Source organism: Ranitomeya variabilis, chromosome 3, assembly GCF_051348905.1.
Source record: "Ranitomeya variabilis isolate aRanVar5 chromosome 3, aRanVar5.hap1, whole genome shotgun sequence".
Taxonomy (NCBI): Eukaryota; Metazoa; Chordata; class Amphibia; order Anura; family Dendrobatidae; genus Ranitomeya; species Ranitomeya variabilis.
In genome coordinates this window covers 524136542-524152557 of record NC_135234.1, presented here as the reverse complement: position 1 = coordinate 524152557, position 16016 = coordinate 524136542, and the positions used below count along the sequence as shown (strand labels likewise).

Below are 16016 nucleotides of genomic sequence, written 5' to 3'. Positions count from 1 at the left end.
ATTGCATCTTGGCTTTCTCCATTGCATCTTGGCTTTCTCCATTGCATCTTAGCATTCTCCATTGCATCTTGGCTTTCTCCATTGCATCTTAGCTTTCTCCATTGCATCTTGGCTTTCTCCATTGCATCTTGGCTTTCTTCATTGCATCTTGGCTTTCTCCATTGCATCTTAGCTTTCTCCACTGCATCTTGGCTTTCTCCACTGCATCTTAGCTTTCTCCATTGCATCTTGGCTTTCTCCATTGCATCTTGGCTTTCTTCATTGCATCTTGGCTTTCTCCATTGCATCTTGGCTTTCTCCATTGCATCTTGGCTTTCTCCATTGCATCTTGGCTTTCTCCATTGCATCTTAGCTTTCTCCATTGCATCTTGGCTTTCTCCATTGCATCTTGGCTTTCTCCATTGCATCTTGGCTTTCTCCATTGCATCTTGGCTTTCTCCATTGCATCTTGGCTTTCTCCATTGCATCTTAGCTTTCTCCATTGCATCTTGGCTTTCTCCATTGCATCTTGGCTTTCTCCATTGCATCTTAGCTTTCTCCATTGCATCTTGGCTTTCTCCATTGCATCTTAGCATTCTCCATTGCATCTTGGCTTTCTCCATTGCATCTTGGCTTTCTCCATTGCATCTTGGCTTTCTCCATTGCATCTTGGCTTTCTTCATTGCATCTTGGCTTTCTCCATTGCATCTTAGCTTTCTCCACTGCATCTTGGCTTTCTCCGCTGCATCTTAGCTTTCTCCATTGCATCTTGGCTTTCTCCATTGCATCTTGGCTTTCTTCATTGCATCTTGGCTTTCTCCATTGCATCTTGGCTTTCTCCATTGCATCTTGGCTTTCTCCATTGCATCTTAGCTTTCTCCATTGCATCTTGGCTTTCTCCATTGCATCTTGGCTTTCTCCATTGCATCTTGGCTTTCTCCATTGCATCTTGGCTTTCTCCATTGCATCTTAGCTTTCTCCATTGCATCTTGGCTTTCTCCATTGCATCTTGGCTTTCTCCATTGCATCTTGGCTTTCTCCATTGCATCTTGGCTTTCTCCATTGCATCTTGGCTTTCTTCATTGCATCTTGGCTTTCTCCATTGCATCTTAGCTTTCTCCATTGCATCTTAGCTTTCTCCATTGCATCTTGGCTTTCTCCATTGCATCTTAGCTTTCTCCATTGCATCTTGGCTTTCTCCATTGCATCTTGGCTTTCTCCATTGCATCTTGGCTTTCTCCATTGCATCTTGGCTTTCTCCATTGCATCTTGGCTTTCTCCATTGCATCTTGGCTTTCTCCATTGCATCTTAGCATTCTCCATTGCATCTTGGCTTTCTCCATTGCATCTTAGCTTTCTCCATTGCATCTTGGCTTTCTCCATTGCATCTTGGCTTTCTTCATTGCATCTTGGCTTTCTCCATTGCATCTTAGCTTTCTCCACTGCATCTTGGCTTTCTCCACTGCATCTTAGCTTTCTCCATTGCATCTTGGCTTTCTCCATTGCATCTTGGCTTTCTTCATTGCATCTTGGCTTTCTCCATTGCATCTTGGCTTTCTCCATTGCATCTTGGCTTTCTCCATTGCATCTTGGCTTTCTCCATTGCATCTTAGCTTTCTCCATTGCATCTTGGCTTTCTCCATTGCATCTTGGCTTTCTCCATTGCATCTTGGCTTTCTCCATTGCATCTTGGCTTTCTCCATTGCATCTTGGCTTTCTCCATTGCATCTTGGCTTTCTCCATTGCATCTTAGCTTTCTCCATTGCATCTTGGCTTTCTCCATTGCATCTTGGCTTTCTCCATTGCATCTTAGCTTTCTCCATTGCATCTTGGCTTTCTCCATTGCATCTTAGCATTCTCCATTGCATCTTGGCTTTCTCCATTGCATCTTGGCTTTCTCCATTGCATCTTGGCTTTCTCCATTGCATCTTGGCTTTCTTCATTGCATCTTGGCTTTCTCCATTGCATCTTAGCTTTCTCCACTGCATCTTGGCTTTCTCCGCTGCATCTTAGCTTTCTCCATTTCATCTTGGCTTTCTCCATTGCATCTTGGCTTTCTTCATTGCATCTTGGCTTTCTCCATTGCATCTTGGCTTTCTCCATTGCATCTTGGCTTTCTCCATTGCATCTTAGCTTTCTCCATTGCATCTTGGCTTTCTCCATTGCATCTTGGCTTTCTCCATTGCATCTTGGCTTTCTCCATTGCATCTTGGCGTTCTCCATTGCATCTTAGCTTTCTCCATTGCATCTTGGCTTTCTCCATTGCATCTTGGCTTTCTCCATTGCATCTTGGCTTTCTCCATTGCATCTTGGCTTTCTCCATTGCATCTTGGCTTTCTTCATTGCATCTTGGCTTTCTCCATTGCATCTTAGCTTTCTCCATTGCATCTTAGCTTTCTCCATTGCATCTTGGCTTTCTCCATTGCATCTTGGCTTTCTCCATTGCATCTTAGCTTTCTCCATTGCATCTTGGCTTTCTCCATTGCATCTTGGCTTTCTCCATTGCATCTTGGCTTTCTCCATTGCATCTTGGCTTTCTTCATTGCATCTTGGCTTTCTCCATTGCATCTTGGCTTTCTTCATTGCATCTTGGCTTTCTCCATTGCATCTTGGCTTTCTCCATTGCATCTTGGCTTTCTCCATTGCATCTTGGCTTTCTCCATTGCATCTTAGCATTCTCCATTGCATCTTGGCTTTCTCCATTGCATCTTAGCTTTCTCCATTGCATCTTGGCTTTCTCCATTGCATCTTGGCTTTCTTCATTGCATCTTGGCTTTCTCCATTGCATCTTAGCTTTCTCCACTGCATCTTGGCTTTCTCCACTGCATCTTAGCTTTCTCCATTGCATCTTGGCTTTCTCCATTGCATCTTGGCTTTCTTCATTGCATCTTGGCTTTCTCCATTGCATCTTGGCTTTCTCCATTGCATCTTGGCTTTCTCCATTGCATCTTAGCTTTCTCCATTGCATCTTGGCTTTCTCCATTGCATCTTGGCTTTCTCCATTGCATCTTGGCTTTCTCCATTGCATCTTGGCTTTCTCCATTGCATCTTGGCTTTCTCCATTGCATCTTAGCTTTCTCCATTGCATCTTGGCTTTCTCCATTGCATCTTGGCTTTCTCCATTGCATCTTAGCTTTCTCCATTGCATCTTGGCTTTCTCCATTGCATCTTAGCATTCTTCATTGCATCTTGGCTTTCTCCATTGCATCTTAGCTTTCTCCATTGCATCTTGGCTTTCTCCATTGCATCTTGGCTTTCTTCATTGCATCTTGGCTTTCTCCATTGCATCTTAGCTTTCTCCACTGCATCTTGGCTTTCTCCGCTGCATCTTAGCTTTCTCCATTGCATCTTGGCTTTCTCCATTGCATCTTGGCTTTCTTCATTGCATCTTGGCTTTCTCCATTGCATCTTGGCTTTCTCCATTGCATCTTGGCTTTCTCCATTGCATCTTAGCTTTCTCCATTGCATCTTGGCTTTCTCCATTGCATCTTGGCTTTCTCCATTGCATCTTGGCTTTCTCCATTGCATCTTGGCTTTCTCCATTGCATCTTAGCTTTCTCCATTGCATCTTGGCTTTCTCCATTGCATCTTGGCTTTCTCCATTGCATCTTGGCTTTCTCCATTGCATCTTGGCTTTCTTCATTGCATCTTGGCTTTCTCCATTGCATCTTAGCTTTCTCCATTGCATCTTAGCTTTCTCCATTGCATCTTGGCTTTCTCCATTGCATCTTGGCTTTCTCCATTGCATCTTAGCTTTCTCCATTGCATCTTGGCTTTCTCCATTGCATCTTGGCTTTCTCCATTGCATCTTGGCTTTCTCCATTGCATCTTGGCTTTCTTCATTGCATCTTGGCTTTCTCCATTGCATCTTGGCTTTCTTCATTGCATCTTGGCTTTCTCCATTGCATCTTGGCTTTCTCCATTGCATCTTGGCTTTCTCTATTGCATCTTGGCTTTCTTCATTGCATCTTGGCTTTTTCCATTGCATCTTAGCTTTCTCCATTGCATCTTGGCTTTCTCCATTGCATCTTAGCTTTCTCCATTGCATCTTGGCTTTCTCCATTGCATCTTGGCTTTCTCCAATGCATCTTGGCTTTCTCTATTGCATCTTGGCTTTCTTCATTGCATCTAGGCTTTCTCCATTGCATCTTAGCTTTCTCCATTGCATCTTGGCTTTCTTCATTGCATCTTGGCTTTCTCTATTGCATTTTGGCTTTCTTCATTGCATCTTGGCTTTCTCCATTGCATCTTGGCTTTCTCCATTCAAAAAAAACCTCACATGGCTATTTAGGACTTTGGAAATAGAAGGCAATTGCCCAAAACTTTTTCTCCCTGACTTTTTTCCACATCTAGCTCCACCTCCTTCTGCTTGACTGACAGCTCATCGACTTTGTAATCAAGCTAGTGAACTGACAACCAAAAGATGGTGCTAAACAGAACAGAACCGTGGAACCAGAGGATCAGGCACTTCTTTGGCAGGTCCACAGCACAACAGCTTATGCAATTCATTGTTCCATTTAGCAATGGAACAATGAATTGCATAATTAAAGGTACAGATTGCTTTATGTTTCAAAGACTTACATGGCCATGTAAGCATCTTGGGGGGTTGGATGTTACCTTCAAGCTGTCCCAACTATGTGCGGCTATCAGTAGAGAAGGAACCTAGATTTCAACACCACCACGGACATTGAATTTAGCCAGTGGTAGAATCCAAATAGTATTTTGTATTAGCATTTTGGATTAAAATGTAACCTTTAATATAAATCTCTAAAAGGTATAACTATCAGAGCAAACAATATCAAAAAGTGCAAGGTGCATAAGACAAACAACAGTAAAAAATTATGAAATGCACATAAACAAATGGGTTAATTTCTGTATTCGACCCCTAAATATATAATAGTCTGTTCCTTATATCTACTGTCACATAGCATGCAGTCTTTGTTTTCTCATTTGCATGGGGTTTATATATCTGTTCTATACGGATCAGACTTAAATGGGCAATCCCAATGGTATGGTCTTGCCTGTTCAGTGCATCCTCCACATAATTCAAATACCGTAGTCAAAACACCCATTAGACAGGCCATACAATCCATGAATATATAGATATTATACACCTAGAAATATACCAACTGTAGTGAGTGTGACTACTATGTGTGATGGATCCCTGTCAGCGATATCAGATCCATCTACTTGCCACAAACAAGACCCTCTTCTATAGCCGTATGTCCAAAAAGACTAATATACAGCAGATTAAAGGGTCAACAATGCCAGCAGTGTTCAATCCCCGGGTGGTGCTACCTATTGATGCAACATCTCTCTTTATCAGTGCATCCTCTAAGGTGTAAATCTCCCACCTCTCTCCTTCACATTGGAGGGGATTAACGCAGCATACATGATCGGAATATTCAACAGATTAGAAAGATCTCACCCGCATGAATATCATCAGAAAAATGACCTTTTATCCTGATTCAGCAGTGGATACTTTCCCCTTTAATCCCGACGCATTTCATTGTCCTCATCAGGGGATACCATGGGGACAGTGTAATCATGACATCAGAAAGACGCTGTCATTGCGCGTGGACAACCTAGCACTGTCCAGACATGTTTTTTTTTTTATTCATTATGATCACTATATGGCAAAACTGACCTGGCAATATGATTCCCCAGGTCAGTACGAGTAGGCAGATACCAAACATGTATAGATTTTTATTTAAGTGGTAAAACGAAATTCTGAAACGTGTAAGAAAAAATGTTTTGCTCATGTCGCCATTTTTCAAGATCCGTAGCATTTTCAGGATCTGGGGCTGTGTGAGGGCTTATTTTTGGCAGCTTGAGATGGCGTTTTTATTGATACCATTTTGGGGTAGATACAATGTTTAGATAGCCTCTTAATTTCATTTTTTTGCAATGTTGCGGTGGCCAAAAAAATGCAACTCTGGAGTTTTGATTACGCCATTTACTGATCAGATTAATTGTTTTTATATTTTGATAATTTAGACATTTCTGAACGATACCAAATGTGTGTATTTTTTTCAATGGGGCTGATGTGAACTTTTGTGTTTTTTATTTTTTTCATATTTTTGTTTTTTAAATGTCACACTTTTTACTGACTTCAATAGTCCTCTTAGGAGACTTGAAACTGCAATTGCATGATCATCAGTGCTATGCATAGCAGGGTTTCATCACTGAAGCACCTTCCCTTGAGAAAGCAAACGCGCGTCAGGGCAGTGTGGGGCGTTCCATCTCCATACACCATGGGTAAGTTGTAGATTCTACTATAGATTTGCGGGAAATATGTGGGAATTTGTGCACCTTGATTTGTTTGACTAGAAACGGGAAATTCACGAAATCTGCATAATTTGCAGTTTGTATTACATTGACACATCCAAGGTTAGCATATTTATCCTCTCTTTTACCTCTCTGAGTTTCTATATGCACTGAATGTTTTCATAGGTCACAAAAAACCTTGCGCTAGTTCACACTTGTCACTCGTCACCTAGGTACATAATTCTAATATTTGGTGATCTTTGTCCCATGGAGGATATTTTTGATGGATAGAAACACTCCCCTCGCACTTGTTGTTCCTCCTTTGCTATAACACATATGTTTCTTTAATGTTACTTGATGTTTTATGTATTTTATTAAATAAACTTTGACTTTTATTCTATTTCTCTGGTTCATGGCTACTCCATTTTTTCTTTGTTTGCTTTAGCTCTGCTATGTATAGCAGAAATGATGATCTCCTAGGAGATTCACAATGACAGGTATGGAGGTCATCAGCAGACCCTCGTCTGTCATGACAATCCATCGGCACCCTGTGATTACATGACAGGGGCGCCGATGGGCAGGATTAATGACGTGCTTTCAGCCGGCACATGTTAAATCCCACTGTCAGTGCCATGTTCCTGTACGGTCAGACACAGTCATTACACAGTACACAACAGAGGCACATTTATAAGATTATCTCAGCACAGGAACATGTTAATAAATATATCCAATTCTGGAAATTATTCAGAGATATATTGATTAAAATGAGCTTTGTTCATGGGACAACCGCTTTAATGACCAGGCCAAATGTTAGAAATCTGACTAGTGAGCGCAGTGCTACCACACATGTAGTCAAAATGTTTTGTTTGGACAAACGGCAGGGCTTGGAAGGGATGGAGAATATTAGAATTTTGGAACAAAAATTTGATTAAAAGAGATTGTGGGCACCATGTTGCATTTGCAGGGCCCCTAAGGTGCCTAAACAGCAGAACCCCCCCCCCCCCCACACACACACAGGTGACCCCATTTTTGGAAACTACACTCCTCAAGGATTTCATCCAGGGGTATATTGAGCATTTTTAACCCTCAGATACTATACAGAATTTGATAACGTTAGGCCATCTTTTTGTAACTTTTGAAAAAACCCTAGCCTTTAAGCCTAACGCTAAGCCTAACCCTAATCTCAAGACTAACCCTGACCTTAAGGCCAGGGCCGGACTGGCCATAGGGCAGTTCTGGCAAATGCCAGAAGGGCCGATGGCAGTAGTGGGCCGCTCGAATGTGCCGCTGTCGGCACACTCTCCCCGCTGTCGGCGCACTCCCGGCCCCGCATTCAACTATACCGGCGTCATAGACGCCGATACAGTTGAATGCAATGATGGAGGAGAGAGCGTCCGCTGACGCTTCCTCTCCCATCATTTCCCGCTCTGCCTGCCGCTGACACTGCGGGTGCGCGATGACGTCATATCATCGCGCACCTGCTGTGTGACCGGGCGGGCAGACTGCGACTGCTGAGACCAGAGCCAGAGCAGCGCGGGACACGAGGAGAGAGGTGAGTAGAGTGTTTGGTTTTTTTTATCAATGAGTGATGATTGGATTGTGGAGCTATTGGGGGGGGGGGCTGCCTGCCTGCATTACTTTCTATGGGGGCTGCCTGCCTGCATTACTTTCTATGGGGGCTGCCTGCCTGCATTACATTCTATGGGGGCTGCCTGCCTGCATTACTTTCTATGGGGGCTGCCTGCCTGTATTACTTTCTATGGGGGCTGCCTGCCTGCATTACATTCTATGGGGGCTGCCTGCCTGCATTACATTCTATGGGGGCTGCCTGCCTGCATTACATTCTATGGGGGGCTGCCTGCCTGCATTACATTCTATGGGGGGCTGCCTGCCTGCATTACATTCTATGGGGGGCTGCCTGCCTGCATTACATTCTATGGGGGCTGCCTGCCTGCATTACATTCTATGGGGGCTGCCTGCCTGCATTACATTCTATGGGGGCTGCCTGCCTGCATTACATTCTATGGGGGCTGCCTGCCTGCATTACATTCTATGGGGGCTGCCTGCCTGCATTACATTCTATGGGGGCTGCCTGCCTGCATTACATTCTATGGGGGCTGCCTGCCTGCATTACATTCTATGGGGGCTGCCTGCCTGCATTACATTCTATGGGGGCTGCCTGCCTGCATTACATTCTATGGGGGCTGCCTGCCTGCATTACATTCTATGGGGGCTGCCTGCCTGCATTACATTCTATGGGGGCTGCCTGCCTGCATTACATTCTATGGGGGCTGCCTGCCTGCATTACATTCTATGGGGGCTGCCTGCCTGCATTACATTCTATGGGGGCTGCCTGCCTGCATTATATTGTATGGTGTCTGCCTGCATTACATTCTATGGGGGCTGGCTGCATTCCATTCCATGGGCCTGTGCTGCATTATATTCTATGGGGCTGGCTGCATTCCATTACAGGGGCCTGTGCTGCATTATATTCTATGGGGCTGGCTGCATTCCATTCCATGGGCCTGTGCTGCATTATATTCTATGGGGCTGGCTGCATTCCATTCTATGGGCGTGTGCTGCATTATATTCTATGGGGCTGTGCTGCATTACATTCTATGGGGCTGTGCTGCATTACATTCTATGGGGCTGTGCTGCATTACATTCTATGGGGCTGTGCTGCATTACATTCTATGGGGGCTGCCTGCATTACATTCTATGGGGGCTGCCTGCATTACATTCTATGGGGGCTGTGCTGCATTATATTGTATGGTGGCTGCCTGCATTACATTCTATGGGGGCTGGCTGCATTCCATTCCATGGGCCTGTGCTGCATTATATTCTATGGGGCTGTGCTGCATTATATTCTATGGGGCTGTGCTGTATTACATTCTATGGGGCTGTGCTGCATTTAATTCTATGGGGCTGGCTGCATTACATTCTAGGGGGGCTGTGCTGCATTACATTCTATGGGGCTGGCTGCATTACATTCTATGGGGTCTGTGCTGCATTACATTCTATGGGGACTGTGCTGCATTAAATTCTATGGGGCTGTTCTGTATTACATTCTATGGGGCTGGCTGCATTACATTCTATGGGGGCTGTGCTGTATTACATTCTATGGGGGCTGTGCTGTATTACATTCTATGGGGGCTGTGCTGTATTACATTCTATGGGGGCTGTGCTGTATTACATTCTATGGGGGCTGTGCTGTATTACATTCTATGGGAGTTGTGCTGCATTACATTCTATGAGGACTGTGCTGCATTAAATTCTATGGGGCTGTTCTGTATTACATTCTATGGGGCTGGCTGCATTACATTCTATGGGGGCTGTGCTGTATTACATTCTATGGGGGCTGTGCTGTATTACATTCTATGAGGCTGGCTGCATTACATTCTATGGGGGCTGTGCTGTATTACATTCTATGGGGGCTGTGCTGTATTACATTCTATGGGGGCTGTGCTGTATTACATTCTATGGGGGCTGTGCTGTATTACATTCTATGGGGGCTGTGCTGTATTATAGTCTATGGGGGCTGTGCTGTATTATAGTCTATGGGGGCTGTGCTGTATTACATTCTATGGGGACTGAGCTGTAATGCTGGATACAGCTGTAATTATATGTTATATAGTCGTGTTACACTCCCCTCACTTCTTGTAGCCTACAAGTGTACAAAGATATTATACAGTCACCATGCGACAAGTGGGCCTGTGTGACTTCAAATGCCAGGGCTGAATTTTAGTCCCAGTCCGGCCCTGCTTAAGGCTAACCCTAATGGCAAAGAATGAAAGAAATAAAAATGATAAAACATTTTTTTTTATCTGACTAAGGGGATGACACGGGGGAACTGATCAAGCGGATGCACAGTGAGGCACAGCCAAAGTGCTGTCCTATTTACTAATTATTATAGGGTTTATCACAGTGATCTAAAGTCAGTAACCAATAGGAAAAGTCCCTGAGGTTGCCAGGTGCTGGACGACAGATCTCGGTGGGTGCTCTGCACATGCGCCCACCATTTTGCTTCAGGAGGAGAATGAGGGCTGGGGGATGGCGGACCCCGATACTTAGGTACCATGGGGGGCTTGGGGACACCATTTCTCTCTACTCTGACATGCTATATCATGTCAAAAGAGAGAAAAATTATTTTATACCTGATCTCTGTTTTTTACTATGTGATCACCGTTATTAGGAAAAACCTGTCCTGATCGTGTTCTCCAAAGTCTCAGCTACCCCCGGAGATTTTCCGACTCTGAGGGGTGCTTTTACCTTATTCCCGATTGCTGTTTTAAAACGGTGATGAGGAAATAAGGCCCCTTAGTGGCCGCTATTATTGTGCATATCGGCGGTCGTTAAGAGGTTAAACACATCCACCTGTGGAACTTATATTATGAGCAAATGTAATTTGTTGCATTAGTGAGAGAGAGACCCCATTCATTTTTAATGTTTCCGTTTAATGTATGTTTAGTAAAACAGAAAAAAATGTCATGCATGCAGAACTTTTTCTTCTATTGTAAAGAAACAGAAACCAGAAAGACCTCATAACAATAAATGGGGCCCCTCTGTGTCTTTTTGCGTAACAGATGCAATGGATCACTCTTGCATATGAATTCTATTTGTGCACATGGAACTAAGTAAATGATGATTAACCTAAAGCCAAATCACCTTTTTAAAAGGAACCATTTATCAGAAAAACACAGTACTTGTAAACATGTTTCTGAGTATAATGTGATGTTTGGCTGAAGGAAGAAAATGAAATTATATTCCCCCTGCAGCCGTGCAGACTTTGGGACGGAACTGGGACAGTGAGTAGTGAGTGGCCATCACACTTTACATAGTGAGTACTGTAATCACTGCCTCTGCTTCTTAACTGACATCCTGAACTGAACACATAAACAGCAGAGCAGGATGTCACTCAAGAATCGGTGGGTACGATAACTGTGATCTCATTGTGTAGAGCCCTGATTGTTCACTGCCTGAGCTGCCCGAATGACTGGAAATGAGCGGCTGCAGGGAGAATATAACTTCATTTGCTCTCTGCAGTTCCAAAAATGGTATTGATTTACCTGCAGGCTACCACTAATTCATACCAATTATTTCTGATGACAGGTTCCCTTTAAAGGTAGATTAGCACTATATGTAATAATGAGTGTTGTGACATTCTCATGAGCAATAAAATAGCAAATATGGCGCCAAATGAATTGTTAAAGACTCGGCAAAGGATAAAGCAAATGTGTGCAACCTTTAGTGCCCTTCATAGGTCAGTTACACAATAGGCTCCTAACAATGAAATGACTGGTGGATACACCCTTGGGGCCTTGATTTTATCAAGTATATAATTAGTAAATATGTTCTGCTTGTCGTATTGTTCAGAATAAGTATTAATACAACATTGTGATGTAGTAAAAAACAATAATACGCTAGGTTCACACTGCATTAAGGGTTTGCAAGCCTCACATAGCCAATTATATGCATTTAAAAGGACCATTATACACAGCTGTAAAAAAAATAATGTATGATCCATGGTAAAGATTTTTTATACCGGTATGCTGAAAATCAAAGTTGACAATGTATTCATAGTTTTAATATGGAACCTGAGGCTGTAAACTGTAGCCCGCAGATTAATCCATGACAAATTAGCTGTCCAGACTGGTATTAATGTGTAGTGGGATGCCAGAACATCTTTCACGTCTTCTGGGATAAAATGCAGCTGGAAGACGGAGATGAAAATTTCATTGTATGATCTCAACAAGCCAGCTGCCAGGATCATCCCTGTGCGTTATCATACATGGAATTCCACAATTTTGGGAATTTTGCATCTCTAAATCAATTTCATGATGCAATCAATGTTCAATGGAAATTTCTTTCAAATAATGAATCCTTTCTTGTCTGATCTGAAATAATAACCACGAGACTATAACTAATAAGGAAACTAATAAGGAAACAAACTGTCCAATTCATGGTAGTACCCACCACATCTGCCAGCTTATAGATTAATTGATAATAGTAGTATGGATTTTAGTGTCATATAGCATCTTGTTGTATAGTTACGTGTGGGTGTATATACCGTACACATATATATATATATATATATATATATATATATATATATATACACACACAGAAGTACCTGTTTGATTTTTTTCTATGGTTATTGCCCACATAATTACTGTGGACAGCACTGTGTGCGGCTAGTTGGCATGGTAGTGAGGATATGTAATGGGCATTTATACTACTTCACAGCTATTAAGACCCTTTTATTGGAGAATTTAGGATCCACAGATGTCTTTTAACCTTTTTAATGTAACTTACTGTCTACACAATGTACAGCTGCTCTGATTTACTAAAATATTTTCTCCTGAGAAAGTCCTAAATTCTAAATGTTAAATACAGTAATGAATTTCATGGACTAGTTGCTCCACAACTGTGCACTCTTGTCACTGTCTTCTAAGACTACGCTCACAATTTGCGTTTTTCTGACTTTTTTCTTCTGCAAGCAAAACCTGCTCTCTTCGCAGTAAAGAAGCTGATTACAAAAAGCAGGTTTTGCTGCGTTTTTATTGTCTTTTTTGCATGCTGATAAAGTTTAGTGCCTCCCAAAAAAGACATGATGCAACTTCCTTAGGTTTTTGCACCTGATACCTGCGTTTTTTGCTGCGTTTTTGCACTTACTCATTGCTTTCTGTGGGAGAAAAAAACGATGAAAGAAGTGACATGCTGCAGTTTTCAAAAACACAGCACTTTTCCATTTCAGTCAGGAAAAAAAAACTGTGTGTACGAGATTTCTGAAATCTCTTCCATTTCAGTCAGGAAAAAAAAAAAACCTGTGTATGAGATTTCTGAAATCTTATAGACTTTGCTGGTACTGTAAAACGCAGCTACAAATTTGCCAAAAAACGCAGCAAAAACGCCACATGTGATCATAGCCTATGTTTCCACATGGCGTACCAGCAGCACTTTGAACGCAGCGGATCCGCGCACCATCCAAAGCGTGCCGGTTTTTGTAAGTGCGGTGATTCCGCATGAGTTCAATGAACACACGTGGAATCACCGCTTCCTATACATAGAACGGTGCTATTTATCTTGCGGACACTGTGCGTCTCGGCAAGATAAATACCGTAGATATGCTGCAGTCTATAAAGACGCGCCGCATGTGCGTATATGCAGGTCTGCCACCTGCATCTTTGTATGCATGGTGGATATGGGATTTCATAAAATCCCCTCCACTATGGACGCTGCGGATTGGATGCTGCAGCTGTAGGCAGCGTCCATTCTGCAGCAAATACGCCACGTGGAAACATACCCTTAAACCGCTTTTCCAACTAACTAAAACTGACCATAAATGAGATAACTGTCTGCCAAATTTTGTGGACAGCTATATTTCCCAACTCTTCCATGCACAAGTGCTCAGCCTGGCATTCATATGTTTTCACTGGGAAGAGAAGAGAAAGCCACTGCCACAATTTCCTGATGGTGCCTTATCACTCTTGAAAAAAAGAATAAGCTGTTGAAATTCCTATTTGCCAATGCATGTCAGAAGGTGAGCCAGTCCTTCCGGAATCAACAGATTCAGCTGACTTTGCGTGGGGGTGTTAATACTATGTCAGGAATGCTATCTGATAATTGGATATTGGGCCCTCTAGTGGTTATAAGTAGAAATGTAGCAAATAGTCATGAAAAACCTAAACTATCTCAAAGCCTAATACTACTTCAAGTACTACTTTGAATAAGCTTATTATTCAGTCTTTGTTAAAAAATCTACCGCACTTCTCGGACTATAAGATGCACTTTTTCCCAAAAAAAATTTGGGAGGAAAATGGGGAGGGGTGTCTTCTAGTGGGAATGCAGGCTTACCGGGGGGTTGTGGCAGAGGTGTGGCAATGCTGTGGCGGTGGGCGGTGAGGAGTGCACCTGATCAGGGCCCCTTCTTCAGGATGCCAGAGGCAGAAATGGGGTGGCGCCGCGGCCCAGTGTCCACGGTGAGCAGAGTGCATCACCGGTTTCCCTGCGGCCATCTTCATGAAGCCGTGGGCCGCCGGAGGCTTCAGGAAAATGGCTGCCGGAGGCCACGCGTGTGCAGATTGAGATATTGGCGGCCATTTTCCTGAAGCCGCGTCACAACAGGTAGTGGTAAACAAGTAGTAGGGAGGAGGAAAAGGTAGCTAAAAGGTTCAGTATTTGGTCAGTATTTTACAACAGTATTTGTGTAAGTCAGAACCAGGAGTGGAACAATCAGAGGAAAAGTATAATAGAAACACGTCACCACTTCTGTATTTATCACCCACTCCTGGTTTTGGCTTATAAATACTGAGGTAAAATACTGTACGTGTGAACGTGGACTACGGGTAAGGGCGTTCACCACTCAGGATCCCATCTTGTAGTCAGAGAAGAGAGTTCCCAATTAAGAGTAGCTCCCTGTCTGTTGGATCTGTGTAACAAAATATTGAAAAGCATATGACTTGCCGTACTGGATTTTTGTGCCTTTGTGATATATCAGATGTTTGTCAGCAGGTTTAAGAAGTGCAGCATACACTCACCTTTTCTCCTTTTACTCCACTACAGTCACATTTGGTAGTTCCACACCCGTTACATGCCTGAAAATAAAACAAGAATATTTGTGTTACTAGTTTAGGCATGAATTATCAGTCAATAATAAATGCAACTCAATACTGTACATAGACTGTTTAATAAAAACATGATCTTAATTGCTGAATATTGAACTATTCAGGTCCAATAAATATAATGTTAACAGAAAGATCAAAATAGCAGTCATATTCGGAGCTGGTTCCCAATGGAGCCCAAAGATGGCACCAGTATATTATATGGCACATTGTAGGTGGGAGCATTGTTATAGATTTTTTAGCAGGAAAGTATGACATTTTCAGTAATCCCTCAGAAAAGACTTTAAATGTTTAGCCTACATTTATATATATGAAATATAAGCAATAAAAACATGCAGAAAAAATATACAATTTAGGACTCAGATAGTTATAGAAAATACCACAGTGTTGTAAAAATGGCAAAAAAATGGTAAATGTGGTTGTGCAATGGTGTTATCTATTCAGCGGAATGCAGAGGGGGTCTGACGAGAAGAGCGGTCTGCACCTTGTAGCTTTCTCCATCTGTTTCCATTATGGCGCCATAATTCAACTGACTAATGGCTGGCACACAGAAATATGGGCGCAATTAACATAACTCTATTAACACGTTTCATTCCATTTATTAAAACCATTTTACAGCTCATTTTATACAAATCCTAAATCCTTCCAAATATTTTGCTTTGCTAGAAACATCTCATGACGCAATATTGTGCACATTCCTTATCTAAGCAGTAGCACCATCAGCCATTAATAGCAGCTGATATGTGCTACGCTCAGAATGAACTCCTATCTGTATGAACTGTGGCTGATGAATGTGTCCGCCATCAGAACATATTTTTCCTACTATCTCTCAATGCAGTTTTGGCCAGCATTTTCAGATTATTCCTTTTTTTTTTAGATATCTGATTAGAACTCCCTTGGTGCTTTGATGTGGTGAATATTATAATAACTTCAACCTGCAACATCTCATCCAAATAAGGAGCTATGGATCTACGACTCTGCTTATCTCAGGAATGTCTAGTAGCCTCTTCACTATAAAATCCTGATATGAAATATATTATAAGCTTGGCTGCCATCCTAGCGGAATGCCCAAATTTGCCACCTTAGAATCCCTCTGATGAGATTATAACTTATTTATAAATATTTGTTATACAATTTATTTTACTTTAC

At 42.5% G+C, this 16016-nt stretch overlaps 1 protein-coding gene across 1 annotated transcript in view; it reads right to left on the bottom strand.

Moving 5' to 3' along the window:
• The window catches only part of COL4A1 (collagen type IV alpha 1 chain), a 228855-nt gene that overhangs the window by 122550 nt on the left and 90289 nt on the right, over positions 1-16016 (bottom strand). Inside the window, exon 2 of the mRNA XM_077297015.1 lies at positions 14784-14840. Coding sequence (XP_077153130.1) covers positions 14784-14840 — 57 coding nt within the window. The remainder of the gene's footprint in view (positions 1-14783; positions 14841-16016) is intronic.